Raw genomic sequence first — 17,232 nt, forward strand, 5'->3', positions numbered from 1 at the left:
GGTATACAAAATTATGAGGGTTATAGATAGGGTAAATGCAAGCAGGCTTTTTTCCACTGAAGCTGGATGGGACAACAACTAGATGTCATAGGTTAAGAGTGAAAGGTGAAAAATATAAAGGAAAAATGAGGGGAAGCTTCTTCATTCTGAGGGTTGTGAGAGTGTGAAACGAGTGGTGCATGCGAGCTCAATTTCAACATTTAAGAGAAGTTTGTATCGATACATGAATGATAGGGGCATGAAAATGGACCTGGTACAGGTCTATGGGAGTAGGCACTTTAAATGGTCCTGCACAGACTAGATGGGCCAAAGGACCTGTTTCTGTGCAGTATTTTTCTGTGACTCTATATCCTTATTTATAACTATACTAAAGATCAAGGATTTGTGAGTACTATTTCTTACATGTTCCTCTCCTGAAAAGTTAGTCACCTGGCCAAGTTTATTTTCCAGTATCAAGTCCAATATGTCTTTTCATTTAGCTGGACTTCCTACATACTGATTTAAGAAACCCTCCTGGATGCATCTACCATTTTAATTCTAAAGAGGTCAAAGTCTAAATTGGGGAAGTTGATGTCCCCCATGACAACAACTGTGTGGTTTTTGCAGCATTCTCTAAGATGCCTGCATTTCTGTTCCTCAATATCCCGTTGACATTTGGGTTCTGTAAAAGGAACCCCATCAAAATCATTGCACCTTTCTTATATTTGAGTTCTGTCCATGTATACTCAGTGAATGAGTCCTCTGAGTAATTAATTAATAATGCAGCTCTCTCAACCTTTACCATGCTCTATATTTATCTAAACATTAAAACCATGGAACATTAAGTATCCAGTCCTACCCCACTCTCAACCAAGAGTCTACAATGGCTATTACATGTTCCATGTTCTATGGTCATTACCCTTACCATTTAGACATCCATCATTAAAATATCCATCCCATCACAGTTGCAGAGAGTACATCATTTAAACAATCACAATCTAGGTTCAAAAAACATTGGAAACCTCTGGGTAATGCCTTCTGCAAAAGCAATTTGGAGTCAGATGTCCCAATCAATGAGATGAGATTGGAGGTGTGGGTTGTCAAGGTGCCCTGCCCTATAAAAAGGCAAGGTCAGGTTACCGACGGAGCCTACTCCTCAAGAAAAATCTGTTTTATGTGCACCATGCCTCGATCAAAACAACTTTCAGAGAGCCTTAGAAGAATCGCAGAGATGCATGAAAGTGGAAAATGCTACAAAAGCATTTCTAAAAACTTGAGTGTTCATCAGTCCACAGTAAGAGAAATTGTCTACAAATGGAAGAAATTCAGTACTGTTGCTACTCTCCACAGGAGTGGGCATTCTGCAAAGATCACACCGAGCATAACGTGAAATGTTGAAGGAGGTGAAAAAGAATCCAAGGGCAATATCAAAAGACCTGCAGAAATCTCTAAAACTTGATAAAGTCTCTGTTCATATGTCCACAATAAGAAAAAAAAATTGAACAAGAATGGTGCTCATGGAAGGACACCACAGAGGAAATAATTACTCTCCAAAACAAAACGTTGCTGTACATCTCAAATTTGCAAAAGACCACCTGGATGTTACACAACTCTGCTGTGACAATATTCTGTGGATAAATGAGACAAAAGTTGAACTTTTTAGCCAAATTGTATATTGCTATGCTTGGCGGAGAAAGCAAAACCAAAACTTCATCCCAACTGCGAAATATGGTGGAAGGAGTATCATAGTTTCGGACTGCTTTGCTGCCTCAGGGCATGCAATTTGTTGAGGGAACAATTAATTCAAAAATTATATCAAGACATTTTACAGGAGAATGTCCGTCGCCTGAAGCTGAATAGAAATTGGATGATGCAACAAGACAGTGATCTAAAAAACAAGAGCAAATCAACAACAGAATGCCAGAATCTAGTGATTATTAGTCACAGAGAAGTAAAGAAGTAGGGACTTCAGCTCATCTAGTCCATGCCAAAGCTATTTAAACTATCTACTCCCATCGACCTGCACCAGGACCATAGTCCTCCATATCCCTACCATCTATGGACCTATCCAAACTTCTCTTAAACATTGAAATCGAGCTTGCACGGACCACTTGCGCTAGCAGCTCATTCCACACTCTCATGACCCTCTGAGTGAAGAAGTCTCCCCTCCCCTTAAGCTTCTCACCTTTTACCTTTAACCCATGAGGCACTGATCGTGTGGATAGTAAGAGGCTTTTTCCCAGGGCTGAAATGGCTGCCACAAGAGGGAGTTTTAAGGTGCTTGAAGGTAGGTACAGAGGAGACGTCAGGGGTAAGTTTTTCATGCAGAGAGTGGCGAGTGCGTGGAATGGGCTGCTGGCAACGGTGGTGGAGGCGCATACAATAGGGTCTTTTAAGAGACTTTTGGATAGGTACATGGAGCTTAGAAAAATAGAGGACTATGGGTAACCCTAGTAATTTCTAAGGTAGGAACATGTTCGGCACAACTTTGTGGGCTGAAGGGCCTGTATTGTGCTGTAGGTTTTCTGTGTTTCTATGTCCCACCCAACCTCAGTGGTAAAAGCCTGCTTGCATTTACCCTATCTATACCCTTCATAATTTTGTATAGTTCTATCAAATCTCTTCTACATTCTAAATGCGACAGTCAACCCGCAACGTTTCCTCTAAGGTGTGCACGCACACATCTTTTGCTAATAGCACACATAGGAATTCAAACTGTGCACAAAAGCTTGTCGCCTTCGACCTTGTTGGCATGTTAAGTATATTTCATGACCGTACTGGTGGCCAGAAGAAACTTCAGTCTAATCAAGGACAGGTGAAGCAGACAAGGCAGTTGTCTTTGTTTCCACCTTTTTGTTGACTCTAAACTGATTCTTGCTCTTGGATGATCTAATCAGAGCAACTGAATGTGGACACAGGAAGCTTCAGGTAATGATCTGCTAAACCTGAGAGCATTCTTAAACAGGTAGCCATCTACTCTGAACTGATTCTTGCTCTGGGACAATCTAATCAGAGCAATAAACCTGACACCATTTTCAGAGAGTAGCTATTTGTTATGTAAAATGCCAGACCTGCAATTGGTAATCTTGTTAGACTGTCTGGGTTTGGACCAGTCAGAGCCATGAAACAATGTTGTCTGTAGCCCTGTACACTAACTAGTAAGAAGATGACCCAGGTAGATCAGGCGACCTTGAGCCAATGGGATGGAGATCCAATGGTTTAACCGATGAGGAACAATATAAGACTCAGGAGCTTCAAATATGCAGGGGTGATAACTCTCTAGCAGCCAGAGACCAACCGTCGCGGATAAGGAGGACCCCACAGACACATGGAGATCGGGACCATGAGGAACGCCTGGCAGCGTAGACTCCTTTTCTGGGTAATAACCTTTTCTCTTCATTGACTGTTCATGGAGGGTCAGGGATTCTAGCAGGGAGCACATAGGTAGATAAGAGTGTGAACTCATGTGCGTTTTAGTTGAAACAATAAAAGTTACTTGTTGGTAAATACAGGTTTTCTCTACCTCACTGATCATTATTACAAGGGGTGATGCTTGTAACAGTACACAATCACATTTCCTTTTCTGGTTTCTGATGTGAACGGTGTTGATAACATGGAGTCTGCAATTATCTGTCTGCAGATTTTAAAACTGGTTGGCTTTGTTGTTTTTAAATCGAATTACACAGTGCACAATATACACAATATACCTGTCACTGGGCAAAAATTTGCACAACACAAGACTTTTTTGCGTACATTTGGTCATTACAAATTAGAGGAAACATCGTCCACCCAGCAATATCCTTGTAAATTTTCTCTGCACTCTTTCAACCTTGCTTACATCTTTCTTGTAGGTAGGTGACCAAAGCTGAACATAATGCTCCAACCTAGGCCTCACCGACATCTTATATAACTTCAACATAACATCTCATCTCCTGTACTCAATACATTGATTTATGAAGGCCAATGTGCCCAAAAGCTTTCTTTACGACCATATCTACCTGTGACACCACTTTCAACAAATTATGGACCAGTCTCAGATCTCTTTGTTCTACCACACTCCTCAGTGCCCTACTGTTCACGGTGTAAAAAAACGCACTGGTTGGTCCTACCGAAGTGCAAAACTTTGCACTTGTCTGCATTAACTTCAATCTGCCATTTCAGCCCGTTTTTCCACCTGGTGCCGATCCCAATGCAAGCCACGATACCCTTCCTTGCTATCAACTACACCCTCAATCTTGGGTGTCATCTGCAAATTTGCTGATCCAGTTAACCACATTATCATCCAATCATTGATATAGACGACAAACATCAGAGGACCCAGCACCAAACCCTCCAGTCACAGAGGCAACCCTCTACTACCACTCTCTGGCTTCTCTTACAAAGCCAATGTCTAATCCAATTTACTACCTCATCCTGAATGTGAGCAACTTGACCAAACAGGACCCCATCAAATGTCTTACGTAGACAACATCCACTGCCTTGCCTTCATCCACTTTCCTGGTAACTTCCTCAAAAAACTATTAAGATTGGTTAGACATGACCTACCATGCATGAAGCCATGCTGACTATCCTTATTTAGTCCATGTTTATCCAAACATTTACATATCCGATCCCCTAGAATATCTTCCAATAACTTTCCCCACAGCTGATGTTAGAGTCACTAGTTTCCTGGCTTCTGTTTAGAGCCTTTTTTTAAATAGTGGAACCATATTGTCTGTCCTCCAATCGTCTGGTACATCTCCTGTTCCTAACAAAGTTTTAAATATCTCTGCTAGGCCTTGGCAATTTCTGCACCTGCCTCCTGTAGGGTCCGATGGAACATCTTGTCAGGCCCTGGAGATTTATCCACCCTGAAATGCCTCATGGTAACAAACACCTCCTCCTCTGTCATCTGTAGAGGGTCCGTGAAGTTGATGCTGTTTTGCTTCACTTCTACAGACTCTCTATCTGTCTCCTGAGTAAATACAAATGCAAAGGACACATCTAAAATCTCCCATCTGTTTTAGCTCCACACACAGATTGGTCCAGAGGACCAATTTGTCCCTAGCAATTCTTTTGCTCATAATACACCTGTAGAATCCCTTAGGATTCTCCTTCACCTTGTCTGCTAGAGTAACTTCATGCCTTCCTTTAGCCTTCTGGATTTCTTTAAGTGTTCTCTTGCATTGCTTGTACTCCATAAACATCTCATTTGTTCCTACTGGCCTATAGCTGCTATGTACCTCCTTCTTTCTCTTAACAGGACCCTCAATAACTCTTGAAAATAAAGGATCTGAACACTTGTTATCTTCACCTTTTATTCTCACAGGCACATACAAGTTTTATGTTCTCAACATTTTGCTTTTGAAGGTCTCCCTCTTTCCAAGTACACCTTTCTCAGAAAACAGTCTGTCTCAATCCACACTTGCCAAATCATTTCTGATACCATCAAACCTGGTCTTTCTCCAATCTAGAATCTCAACCTGTGGACCAGACCTTTCTCTTTGCATATTTACTTTGAAATTAATGGCACGGTGGTCACTGGATGCAAAGTGTTCCCCTACACAAACTTCTGACACCTGCCCTGTCTCATTCCCTAATCTCGGATCCAGTATCACACACTCTCTCATTGAGATTTCTACATTCTGATGAAGGGAACTTTGCGGAACACATCTGACAAACTCTATCCCATCTAGTCCTTTCACAGTAAAAGACTCCCAGTCAATATGTGGAAAGTTAAAGTCACCTACTGTAACAACTTTAAGTTTCTTGCCAACAGTTTGCAGTCTCTTTACAAATTTGTTCCTCTAAATCCCTCGGACTGTTGGGTGGTTTGTAATGTATCTATAAATGTGGTCATGCCTTTCTTATTTCTCAGTTCCATCTGTAATACCTCACTAGTCAAGTTCTCCAGTCAGCCCTGACGCCACCCTTCCTCCTTTAATCCTTCCTACTCTGTCATGTCTAAAACAATGGAACCCCGAAATATTGAGCTGCCAGTCCTGATCCTCCTGCAACTAAGTCTCGTTAATGGCTACAACGTCATAATTCCAGGTGTTGATCCATGCCCAGAGCTCATACACCTTTCCTATGTTACTTCTTGCATTGAAATATTCGCAGCTCAGAACACGGTCACACCATGCATGACCTTTTGATTCCTGACTTTGTCTGAGCTTTTACAAACATCTGCCTCCACAACCTCGCCACTAACTGTTCTGGCACTCTGGTTCCCATCCACCTGCAACTCTAGTTTAAACCTCACAGTGCAGCATTAAACAAACCTTCCCACGAGGATATTAGTCCCCTTCCAGTTCAGGTGCAAACCATCCCTCCTGTACACGCCCTGCCTTCCCTGGAAGAGAGCCCAATGATCTAAAACTCTTATGCCCTCTCTCCTCCACCAACTCTTTAGCCAAACATTAAACTGTATAATCTTCCTAGTTCTGGCCTCACTAGCATATGGCACAGGTAGCAATCCTGAGATCATAACCCGGGAATCTTGCCCTTTAACTTAGCACCTAACTCCCAGAACTCCCCATGCAAAACCTCGTCAATCGTCCTACCCATGCCATTGGTACCTACACGGACCGCAACCTCTGGCTGTTCACCCTCCCACTTCAGAATGCTGAGGACTAGATCCAAGATTTCCCAGGCTCTGGCACCCAGGAGGCAACATACCACCCAGGGATCTCAGTCTCGCCCACAGAATCTGCTGTCCATTCTCCTCCCCTATTGCCTCTTCTCCACCACTCTTTTTGAGTCAAGAGCCAGACGCAGCACCAGAAACCCAACCATTGTGAGCTTCCTCTGTTAGATTGAAGTGATATACCTGTTGTTGAGGGGGATGGCCACAGTACTCTGCAGTGGCACCTTAACCCCTTTTCCCCTTCCTGTCACCCAGTTTCCTGTGCCCTGCACCTTGGGTGTAACTACCCATCTGTATGTCCTATCTCTCACCTGCTCAGCCTCCCAAATGATCCAGAGTTCATCCAGTTCCAGCTCCAATTCCTTAAAGTGGATTGTCAGAAGCTGTAGCTGGATGCACTTCTCACAGTTGCAGTCGTCAGGGACACTGGAGATCTCCCTGCCTTCCCAACCCCGCAAGAGGAGCATTTCACCATCCTGCCTGGCATAAGAACATAAGAAACAGGAGCAGGAATAGGCCATGTGGCCCATCGAGCCTGCTCTGCCATTCAATAAGATATTGGCTGATCTGGCCATGGACTCATTTCTAGCGACTGCCTTTTCAACTACTATGCAAAAATCTTGTCTTAAAATATCTCTACTGTCCTAGCTGAGCAGATATAAAAGATGGAAAACAAAAACTTAATCTAGAGCTTTTCTTGAAAGATCATTACCAATGCCTTCAACTACTTCCTTTAGAAGCCTGGGGTGTAGTCCATCTGGTTCAGGTGACTTATCCACCTTCAGACATCTGAGTGAGTTTGCGAAAGTGAACAAAAACAATTAAGGGTTTGTACTTTCATAACAAAAAAAACCTTCCAGAGCTAGTTAATTACCAACTGCTAGAGCAAGGATTAGACAGCATCTACAGATGCAAAGGAATACTTGATATTTTGGATCAAGATCTGATGCAATGCCTTGATTTGAGAAGTCAATCATGAGCACAGAAAGATGATTTATTAACCCGTTTAAGAATTTTATTCCATCTTTCATCAGAAATCTGACAATTTAGGTCATCCTCCCAAGCTTTTTATATTTTATCTAAAAAGTCTTGTCTAGAATCAATCAACAAGTTATAGATAATAGAACTATTAACAAAAGGTTTTAAATTTAAAAGATCATCCAGTAAATTTTTATCAGGACCTATAGGAAAAGTAGTTAATTGGAAACGTAAGAAATCTCTAATTTGAAGGTATCTGTTGTTATGACCCCAGCCCCCTCCTTTGTGAGATTCGCAAGAGCCCTAGTCAAGGGGGGGTCAAATGGCCCAAGAGGGGGAGAGACGTGCTGAATAGACACAGGAAAATGGGAGAGAAAGCGGGAGACGTGCTGAAGACCACGTTCCCCCGGGAAGCAGAATAAAGCGACTCTTTGACTATTGTCTCATGAAGACCATGTGTAAAGCCCTCGGGCAAAGTGGGCTGGTTGAGAGAGAGATTGGCACCGGCGATCCCGTGAGGAAGTATAAAGGAGGGTCTGGGGGGGAGGACCCCTTCAGACGCACCAGAAGACACGCTAGAGATCCTGTGACAGCGTTTTGATAGCGACAGCCGGTGGTGGGGTTCGTGTGCGTCTTTTCCTTGCCTGGGATTGGCGACCCCACAACGGAAGAACGGCTTAGCTACAGGGGAGGCCACAGATGAGCGTTCATTCCCCCAACGAGGCTCCGACAAACCGAACTCCTCCAGGTTGGAAAACCGGTCGGGTAACTCTTTCATCCCATCTCTCTCTCTCTTTCTAACAAAAGTACACCAACGCGACACCACAACGACGGCAGCTGGTGGAACTGCAGTGACCGCAAAAGACTTTTAGATATCCAGTAAACAATATATATCTACATTACCCCTAGACAACGATAGAGCTTATTTCTTATTGATTATTACTATACCTGTGCTTTACATTGAGTTGTGATGACATATATGATCTGAATGTTTTCTATTAACCATACATTTGTGCCCCTTTATAAATAAAAACGTTTGAAAATAGTAGCATCAGGCTTCAGCGGACCCATCTATCTTTGCTGATAAGTCACCCGGTTACTGGGGAACGTAACAAGTGGGTTACTCGTCCCGGATTTGAAACCAAAGGGGAAGGTCAGTGAATCGGGCTGTAAGTCCAAACTTAAATCTGGTTACGCAGGTAGCCAGACAGGAAACCAGCAAAGATGGATGTGGGTGAATTTATGAGAAATCCGACTGTAGAGGCGCTGGGGACGGCTACCAAATCAGACTTGGTAAATCTGGCAAAGGGGTTAGGCCTCGCAGAGGTGAGGTCATCAATGAAAAAGCAGGAAGTGCGAGGGGTCATAAATCAGTATTACATTGAAAAGGAGGTGTTTGCAGCTGAGGATTTGGAAAATATCCCCGAAAAGAGATTAGCGAGTGGGACAGATCAGGTAGAGTTGGAGAAAGTAAGGTTGGACCATGATCTTAAAGTAAAGCAGCTAGAAGCAGCTGAAAAGGCTGAGGAACGAGCTGCAAAGGAAAAGGAAAAGGAAAGGGAGCAGGTGTTCAAACTAAAGGAATTAGAGATGAAACGGGGTCATGAGCTCCAGCTAAAGCAGCTAGAAGCAGAAGAGAAAGAGAAACAAAGGAGCCATGAATTGGAGCTGGACAGGCGAAAGCAAGAGCCAAGAGCTCAAGGGCAAGAGAGAGAGGAGGGGTTTGATGTTAGTCGGGCGTTGAGGTTGGTCCCCCCCCCTCGAGGAGACGGATGTTGATAGTTATTTCTTGCTTTTTGAAAAGGTGGCAGTGAATCAGAAGTGGCCCAGAGAGCAGTGGGTGGCGTTGTTACAAAGTGTGTTACGAGGGAAAGCACAGTGGGCATATGCCACGTTGCCCCCAGAAGGGGAAGGGAATTATGATCAAGTAAAGGAGGCCATTCTCCGAGGTTACGAGTTAGTACCTGAGGCGTATAGACAAAGGTTCCGAAATTTAAGAAAAGGATGGAATCAAACGTATACCGAGCTAACCCATGAGAAGGGTGTGCTCTTGGACCGTTGGTGCACCGCGGAAAAGGTGGCCGAGAATTATGGGCGTCTCAGGGAGTTATTTTTGATTGAGGAATTTAAAGGTTGTGTTCCGGAAGAGATCCAGATGTATTTGAATGAGAGGACGAATCAGTCCATCTCAGAAATTGCTAGGTTCGCCGATGAATATGCCCTAACCCACAAGACAAAGTTTTCCTTGCAAAAAAGTTACCAGAGAGACCGTGGGAACGGTAGAGAAAGCCTGCCGGCTGAGGCGGAGATCCCGCTGGGAGCTAGTGGTAAAATTGAGGAGGACAGGCAAGACGGCAGGAGAGGTCCTGGCTTGACCTGTTTTAATTGTGGAAAGGTGGGTCATATTGCATCTAAATGCTTTGCTCCGAGAAAGGAGCCAGAGAGAGGGAAAGCAGCGATCCCTATCGGGTGTGCAGTGGTAATCAGAAAATCGGCAAGAGGGTCCCAGGAGAGCAGAGAGCGCAAGGGGTCGGAGATTTATCTGTCACAAAGAACCGTGTCTGTGAGGAAGGGGGACCCGCCAATTCCCGTACGGATTTGGAGAGACACGGGGACAGAGCTATCATTAATTAGCCGTAACGTATTACAATTCAGACCTCCGACGGGCGAGGTAGCACTGAGAGGAATAGGAAAAGGGACAGAAAGGGTGTCTTTGCGTAGGGTCATTTTGGATTGTGAGCTGGTGTATGGATCAGTTGAAATGGGGGTGCCATCAGAATTCCCGAGAACTGACGTGGATGTCCTCCTTGGGAACGATTTAGCAGGAGGAAAAGTTTGGTCGGCCATGACTATGACCTGCTGACCGGTGCGTGTTGAGGCCCCGCCCATAGAGTCCCCGAGCTATCCCGCATGCGCGGACACTCGCAGCCTGTCGAGAGCGGCAGCTGAGAACGGGAGCAGTTTAAAATTGGCCAGTTTTGATTTGGCCCAGACATCTTTACTGACCCTGTGCCACGAGGGTTTCGGGGGTGGTAAAACGAGGAATAGTAACGTAAAAGGGGGTAAGGGAGAGAAGGTAGATCTTCCCTTAGCGAAGAAAAAGGTCCTAGAGGTAGGAAATAAAGATGAGAAACAGATAAAGCTGTTAAAAGGTCCAGGGTTGGACATGGATGATCTGTCTGGTTTGGCAGGACTGTTTGAAGAAGTTGAAAATTCTAAAGGTGTTCCCGATAATGAAATGAGGGCAGTCCTAGATGAAAAGGATGCCATTACCTTGAAGAAGTCTGCTGGGTTGGCAGATGGGGTTGTTTCAGCCCGCGGGGTTGAGTTTACTCCGGAAGTGAGTTGCCCAGAGAGTAACTGGGAGGATCAGGGGAATTTAGAATTTGAAAAGGGTACGGGTATTGAAAGCCTGGAAGAGGCCAATGCCCCGTTTGAGTGTGTCCAAGATGGGGATGCACGTGGTCCTGAACCTAGTCACGGAGCTCAGAAAAAGTCTGAGGTATTTGACTCAGCTGGACGAGACGGCCGTCCTTTTGGAGCAGATAGACTTGGTTCGGAAAAAAAGGGGTTAACCTTGGGAAGTGTGAGTTCCCAGATGGTTGTGCTGAAGGGGGTGTTCAGAGTTAATGTGGAGTTTACGAATGGGGAGATAACTGTTGTTGTGGAGGAGAACAGTAAATCTGTAGTTCCCAAATCGAATGATTTGGAATGTAAGGGTGCCTCACACGCTATTGTTATTCAAGAAAGCGCTGTGAGGAAGCCAAAATTTAAATGCGGCCGGAGAAAAAGGTTCGAACTGAAACACATCAGTCTGCATGGTCTTGACAAAAGGGTTAACTACCTGTGTAGCATTAAAGAATTGGGTGGAAATTCCCATGATGGACTAGGTTGGGGACACGGAGTTAAGAGAATAACCCTCGTGGAAAGGAAAGGCGGGAGAGTACCTCGCCAAATTACTCAAGTTCCCCACGGGGGGACTCTCCGGAAAAGAGGCGATGGTTAATAGAAAATGCCATTTTTAAACAGCAACGCCGGTTGTACGGGTTTGCGCCAAAGCCTGTGAATAATAAAGACAACCCCTTTGGAGACCTGCCGGTGAAATAACACGACCGAAACGATTAGTATTTGTATAAACTTTTGTAGATGCACCTAAGCTAAGATCACACCTCCTTAGTTTTGTTGCTGAAGAAAATAAATAAATAGGTGGTTATTGAGCTGAAGTTTGATGCTACCAGACTTTAGTACGGTACGCGATGTTAAGATATTAAAGAAAGGGACACTGTAATTGTTACCTGTTTAGATACTGACTTGAATGTATAACGGTAGTACTCTGTGAAGAGAGGAGCTTGTGTATTGTGTTAGAAAAAAAAATCCTTAACGACTCTGTACCAACTTGTTTTAAACCGCTGGTAAAAAAACTTTTAAGAGGGGAGGTGTTATGACCCCAGCCCCCTCCTTTGTGAGATTCGCAAGAGCCCTAGTCAAGGGGGGGTCAAATGGCCCAAGAGGGGGAGAGACGTGCTGAATAGACACAGGAAAATGGGAGAGAGAGCGGGAGACGTGCTGAAGACCACGTTCCCCCGGGAAGCAGAATAAAGCGACTCTTTGACTATTGTCTCATGAAGACCACGTGTAAAGCCCTCAGGCAAAGTGGGCTGGTTGAGAGAGAGATTGGCACCGGCGATCCCGTGAGGAAGTATAAAGGAGGGTCTGGGGGGGGGAGGACCCCTTCAGACGCACCAGAAGACACGCTAGAGATCCTGTGACAGCGTTTTGATAGCGACAGCCGGTGGTGGGGTTTGTGTGCGTCTTTTCCTTGCCTGGGATTGGCGACCCCACAACGGAAGAACGGCTTAGCTACAGGGGAGGCCACAGATGAGCGTTCATTCCCCAACGAGGCTCCGACAAACCGAACTCCTCCAGGTTGGAAAACCAGTCGGGTAACTCTTTCATTTCATCTCTCTCTCTCTTTCTAACAAAAGTGCACCAACGCGACACCACAACGACGGCAGCTGGTGGAACTGCAGTGACCGCAAAAGACTTTTAGATATCCAGTAAACAATATATATCTACATTACCCCTAGACAACGATAGAGCTTATTTCTGATTGATTATTACTATACCTGTGCTTTACATTGAGTTGTGACGACGTATATGATCTGAATGTTTTGTATTAACCATACGTTTGTGCCCCTTTATAAATAAAAACGTTTGAAAATAGTAGCATCAGGCTTCAGCGGACCTATCTATCTTTGCCGATAAGTCATCCTGTTACTGGGGAACGTAACACTGTAAAAATGTGTTTTTGGGGGTGCAAATTTAGTTGACAATTGGTCAAATGAAGCAAGAGATCCTGAGATAAACAGGTCCCAAAAACACTTAATACCTAGTTCATCCCAATCCTTAAAGACTTTGTCAGTCATGGAAGGGATTAAAAAAAAATAATTAAGGAGAATGGTAGATGATAATGAAAAATTCGCTAAACCAAAAAATTTTCTAAATTGAGACCAGATCTTTAAAGTTTGCTTAACAATTATGTTATCTGTTGTTTTATTTGCTGAAAAAGAGTATGATCCAAGAAGAGAGACAATAGAGGAATTTTTTACAGAATTAACTTCTAAGGAGACCCATGATGGGCAATCTTTACGATAAATAGGACCACAAAGTAATATTCTTTATATTGCCAGCCCAATAGTAAAACCTAAAATTGGGTAGGGCTAATCCACCCATCTCTTTATTTCTGTGTAGGTAAACTTTACTTAAACGAGCTTGTTTATTATTCCAAATATAAGATGTTAAAATTGAATCTAAAGAATCAAAGTAGGTCTTAGGAATAAAAATAGGTAAAGCCTGAAAAAGATACAAAAATTTAGGAAGAATCTTCATTTTAATCGAATTAATTCGGCCAATTAGGGATAAAGAAAGAGGAGACCATTTAGAAAGCGTCTTTTTCACATAATTCAATAAGGGGTTTAAGTTTTCTTTAAATAAATTCTTGAAGTTTTTAGTAATTGTTACACCTAGATATGTAAATTGACTTGTAACAACTTGGAACAGAAATTTGGCATTTGATGACATTAGGTCATTTAAAGGAAATAGCTCACTTTTATGTAAGTTCAGCTTATATCCTGAAAAAAAAACTAAACTGGGAAATTAAAGAAAGAACTGAAGGTAAAGAAGTTTCAGTGTTAGAGATAAAAAGTAAAATATAATCATCGTCATTCTCTTCTACAATTTAAAGTGGTTCATAGAGCTTACATTTCTAAACAGAAGCTGTCCAGTTTTTATCCGAACGTTTCTCCACTTTGTAATAAATGCAACTCTGCTGATGCCTCTTTAATTCATATGTTTTGGTTTTGCCCTAAAATTGAAAAGTTTTGGCAGGAAATATTCCATACCTTCTCACAACTTTTTAGGGTCCAATTTGCCCAAATCCCCTTACTGCCTTGTTTGGTATTATTGCAAATGAAGATATAACTTTAAATACTCTTAACCTACAGGTTTTAGTTTTTACCTCTCTTTTAGCAAGGAGAGCAATCTTGCTTAAATGGAAGGAGTCTACCCCTCCTACACATCTTCAATGGCTATGTGATATTATGTCTTACTTAAATTTAGAAAAAGATCCGCTGCTCAGTCTTAAATTCGAAACAATCTTTTCATGATATCTGAGGACCTTTCCTAAATTACTTTTCCAATTTATAAAGTTTAACAGTGCACAGACTTTTATGTCTATTTTTATCTTCTCTTCTTAAGCAAATATTTTTTTTTCTAATTATCCATTATCATCCATCAGCTTTTTTCTTTGGTAGTTGGTAGGGGGTTGACTTTTTATTTTATAAAAAATTTCTTTTATGATGTATGACCTATCTTTAAATTTTTGATTACAGACTGGTATACCTTTATGTGATATGCTATAACATTTTGATCAATTTTATTACAATATATGAATGTACACAATTTATGTTGAGATGTAAATCTCAAGATGCACTCTGTAAATCTTGTTTTTTCTTCTGAATAAAAATATTGTAAAAAGAACAAAGAGTCAATCATCCTGTTGTCTCCATAGATGCTGCTCAACCTGAATTTTTCTAACAGCTTGTTTTTGGGTTCAGATTACAGTATCTACAGTCTTGTGTCTTCTATGAATAGTGTACTTTGAACTGTGTAACTAACAGAACAGGAAACAGAAAAGCATCTTTGAACACTGGAGAAAAAAAACAGTAGCATTACAGCTGAGGAAATTAAAACAACCTCACTCACCATTCGCCCATATATCTTGATTGGCAATCCACATTTATCACAGAAATGAACTGGGGTGTCATCTTTTTCACCCAACAAATTTACCTGTAAAACACGTGACCAGATTATTCCCATACCCAAGAATACAATAACACACACACACACACATATATAAAGTATAAATCTTTATAAAGTAGAAATCTTGTATGTACGGTGTAGTTTCACTGATCACAATTGGGAAGCCAGCGAGCTGAAATCCATTTGGAGGAAAAAAAATCGGCACATACACACATAGACGCGTACGTACATGCGTAAGCATGTACACACAACTGCATGCACAAGGCTTCATGGTCCCGGCAGTATTTCTCGAGGTAAATACACATATAAAGCGAGCGTCTTTTTATCATAAAAGCGAAAATCCTCTTTGGTTAGCGAAAACAGGTCCTAAGGTTTGTAACAGCGGGCTGGTGTAAAGCGAATGTTCAACGGGGGGGGGGGGGGGGGGGGGGGTGGGGGGGTGTTCGTGTGTGTGTATTTTTTTTTATATAGATATATAATCTATATATACAAAAGTATATTTGTATCAAAAAGTTACCTTAAAATCCCAGAAAAACTGCAGAGAGAATCTGCGCTGGTTCCCAAACACTTCTCCACCCTTACATTCATAGATCTCATCTTCATTATAGTCAAACCCTTCTGAAAGATACCAGAGTGAAAAGTTTCACAAGAGAATCTGATGTCAATACATTCACAAGCAAGAAATTCGGGAGAATTATAGAATGTTACACAGTGAGATAAAAAAGGACAGCTATTATACACCAGGGTTGAGAGGCAGTACCCAACATGGCTTTGTCTGTGGGAGATCACGTATTAAAACCTAAAACTGAGTTTCTTGCTGATGTTACCCAAAATGTCAATTAGCACATGGCAGCAAATGCGGCTTACATGGACTTCAGTAAGGGTTTTGATGAAATTCCATATGCTAAGTTGTTCCAGGAGGTTAGATTGCATTGGGTCCAGGAGAGCCGGCTAACTGAATATAAAATGATGGTAGATAGCACAGGGTGATATACAAGGCTGTCTATTGGACTGGAGGGCTGTAAACTGTGGTGTGCCTCAGAGGTTGGTACTGAGCCCATTGCTGTTTGTTATTCATATCAATGATTTGAATAAGAACGTACATGGCATGGTTAATAAGTCCGTTTGTTTTCAAAGGTTTCCTGATCCTCCAGCTTGCTATGTTGTATGCCCGTCTTCTGCTTTTTTGCTCTATTTGACTTCCCTTATCTGCCCTGTCACCTTATCCTCTCTTTAGAATGCTGAGAATCGCCTTTTCTCTAGTGGGTTCAACTACAAGTTGCTCTAAAAAGCCATCTTGTAAGCATTTTACAAACTCTTTCTCCTGGGATCTAGCACCAACCTGATTGTCCCAATTACCCTGCATACTGAAATCCAAACATTGCCTTTTTTACATGCTTCTTCTATCTCCCAAATCCTAGCTACTGTTTGAGGCATGTATATAACTCCTATTAAGATCATTTTACCTGTGCAGTTTCTCAACTCTACCCACAAGCATTCTACATCTTTTGATCCTGTTACAGGTTTCCCCCGCAATCCGACGGTAGAGCATTCCTATGAAACTGTTTGTAATCCGAAATGTCATAAAGCGAAGAAGCAATTACCATTAATTTATATGGAAAAATTTTTGAGCGTTCCCACCCAAAAAAATAACCTACCAAATCAAAGCAAATAGCACATAAAACCTAAAATAACACTAACATATAGTAAAAGCAGAAACTATATAATAAATTTACACCCTATATAAAGTAGAAATACTGTAGGTACGGTGTAGTTTCACTTAGCAAACTCAGGAGGGCAGCGAACCAAAATCGATTTGGAGGGAAAAAAATTGGCACGTAAACGCATGCGTAAAAAACTGCCCGCACAAGGCTTCCCAGTCATTGCAGTCTTTCTCGGGGTAAACACACATATAAATCGGGCATCTTTTTTTTCGTAAAAGCGAAAATCCTCTTTAGTCAGCAAAATCAGGTACTAATGCAAGTCTTTTGTAACAGCGAGTTGTTGTAAATCGAACGTTCGAAAAGCAGGGACCACCTGTACTTTGTAAGAATTTGATTTCATTTTTTTTTTTACACAAACAATGCCACCCCATCTCCTCTACCAACATATTTGTCCTTTTGATACAAGTCACTTTTGTTGTCATTTTGACCATAACTGCTATGTATAGCAGTTTTTTACTGCATTTTTACTGCATAGTAAAAATGAGACAACGTTTTTCAGGACCATGGTGTTACATGACACAGTAGAAAAACTAGACTGAACTACGTAAAAAACAACAGAGAGAAAAAAAAACTACACTAGACTACAGACCTACCCAGGACTGCATA

General features: G+C 42.2%; 1 protein-coding gene across 3 annotated transcripts in view; it reads right to left on the reverse strand.

The window, feature by feature from the left end:
• Nucleotides 1-17,232, reverse strand: part of cbll1 (Cbl proto-oncogene-like 1, E3 ubiquitin protein ligase) — a 51,870-nt gene that overhangs the window by 21,975 nt on the left and 12,663 nt on the right. Inside the window, exons 3-4 of one of the 3 annotated variants that reach the window (XM_073065943.1) lie at nucleotides 15,420-15,520; nucleotides 14,846-14,929 (exon numbers count right to left, since the gene is read on the reverse strand). The exons of 1 other annotated variant lie outside the window; for it this stretch is intronic. In XM_073065943.1, the coding sequence (XP_072922044.1) occupies nucleotides 14,846-14,929; nucleotides 15,420-15,520 (185 nt within the window). The remainder of the gene's footprint in view (nucleotides 1-14,845; nucleotides 14,930-15,419; nucleotides 15,521-17,232) is intronic. One more of the 3 variants, XM_073065944.1, reaches the window with a different exon arrangement.

Source organism: Hemitrygon akajei, chromosome 14, assembly GCF_048418815.1.
Source record: "Hemitrygon akajei chromosome 14, sHemAka1.3, whole genome shotgun sequence".
NCBI classification, from domain to species: Eukaryota; Metazoa; Chordata; class Chondrichthyes; order Myliobatiformes; family Dasyatidae; genus Hemitrygon; species Hemitrygon akajei.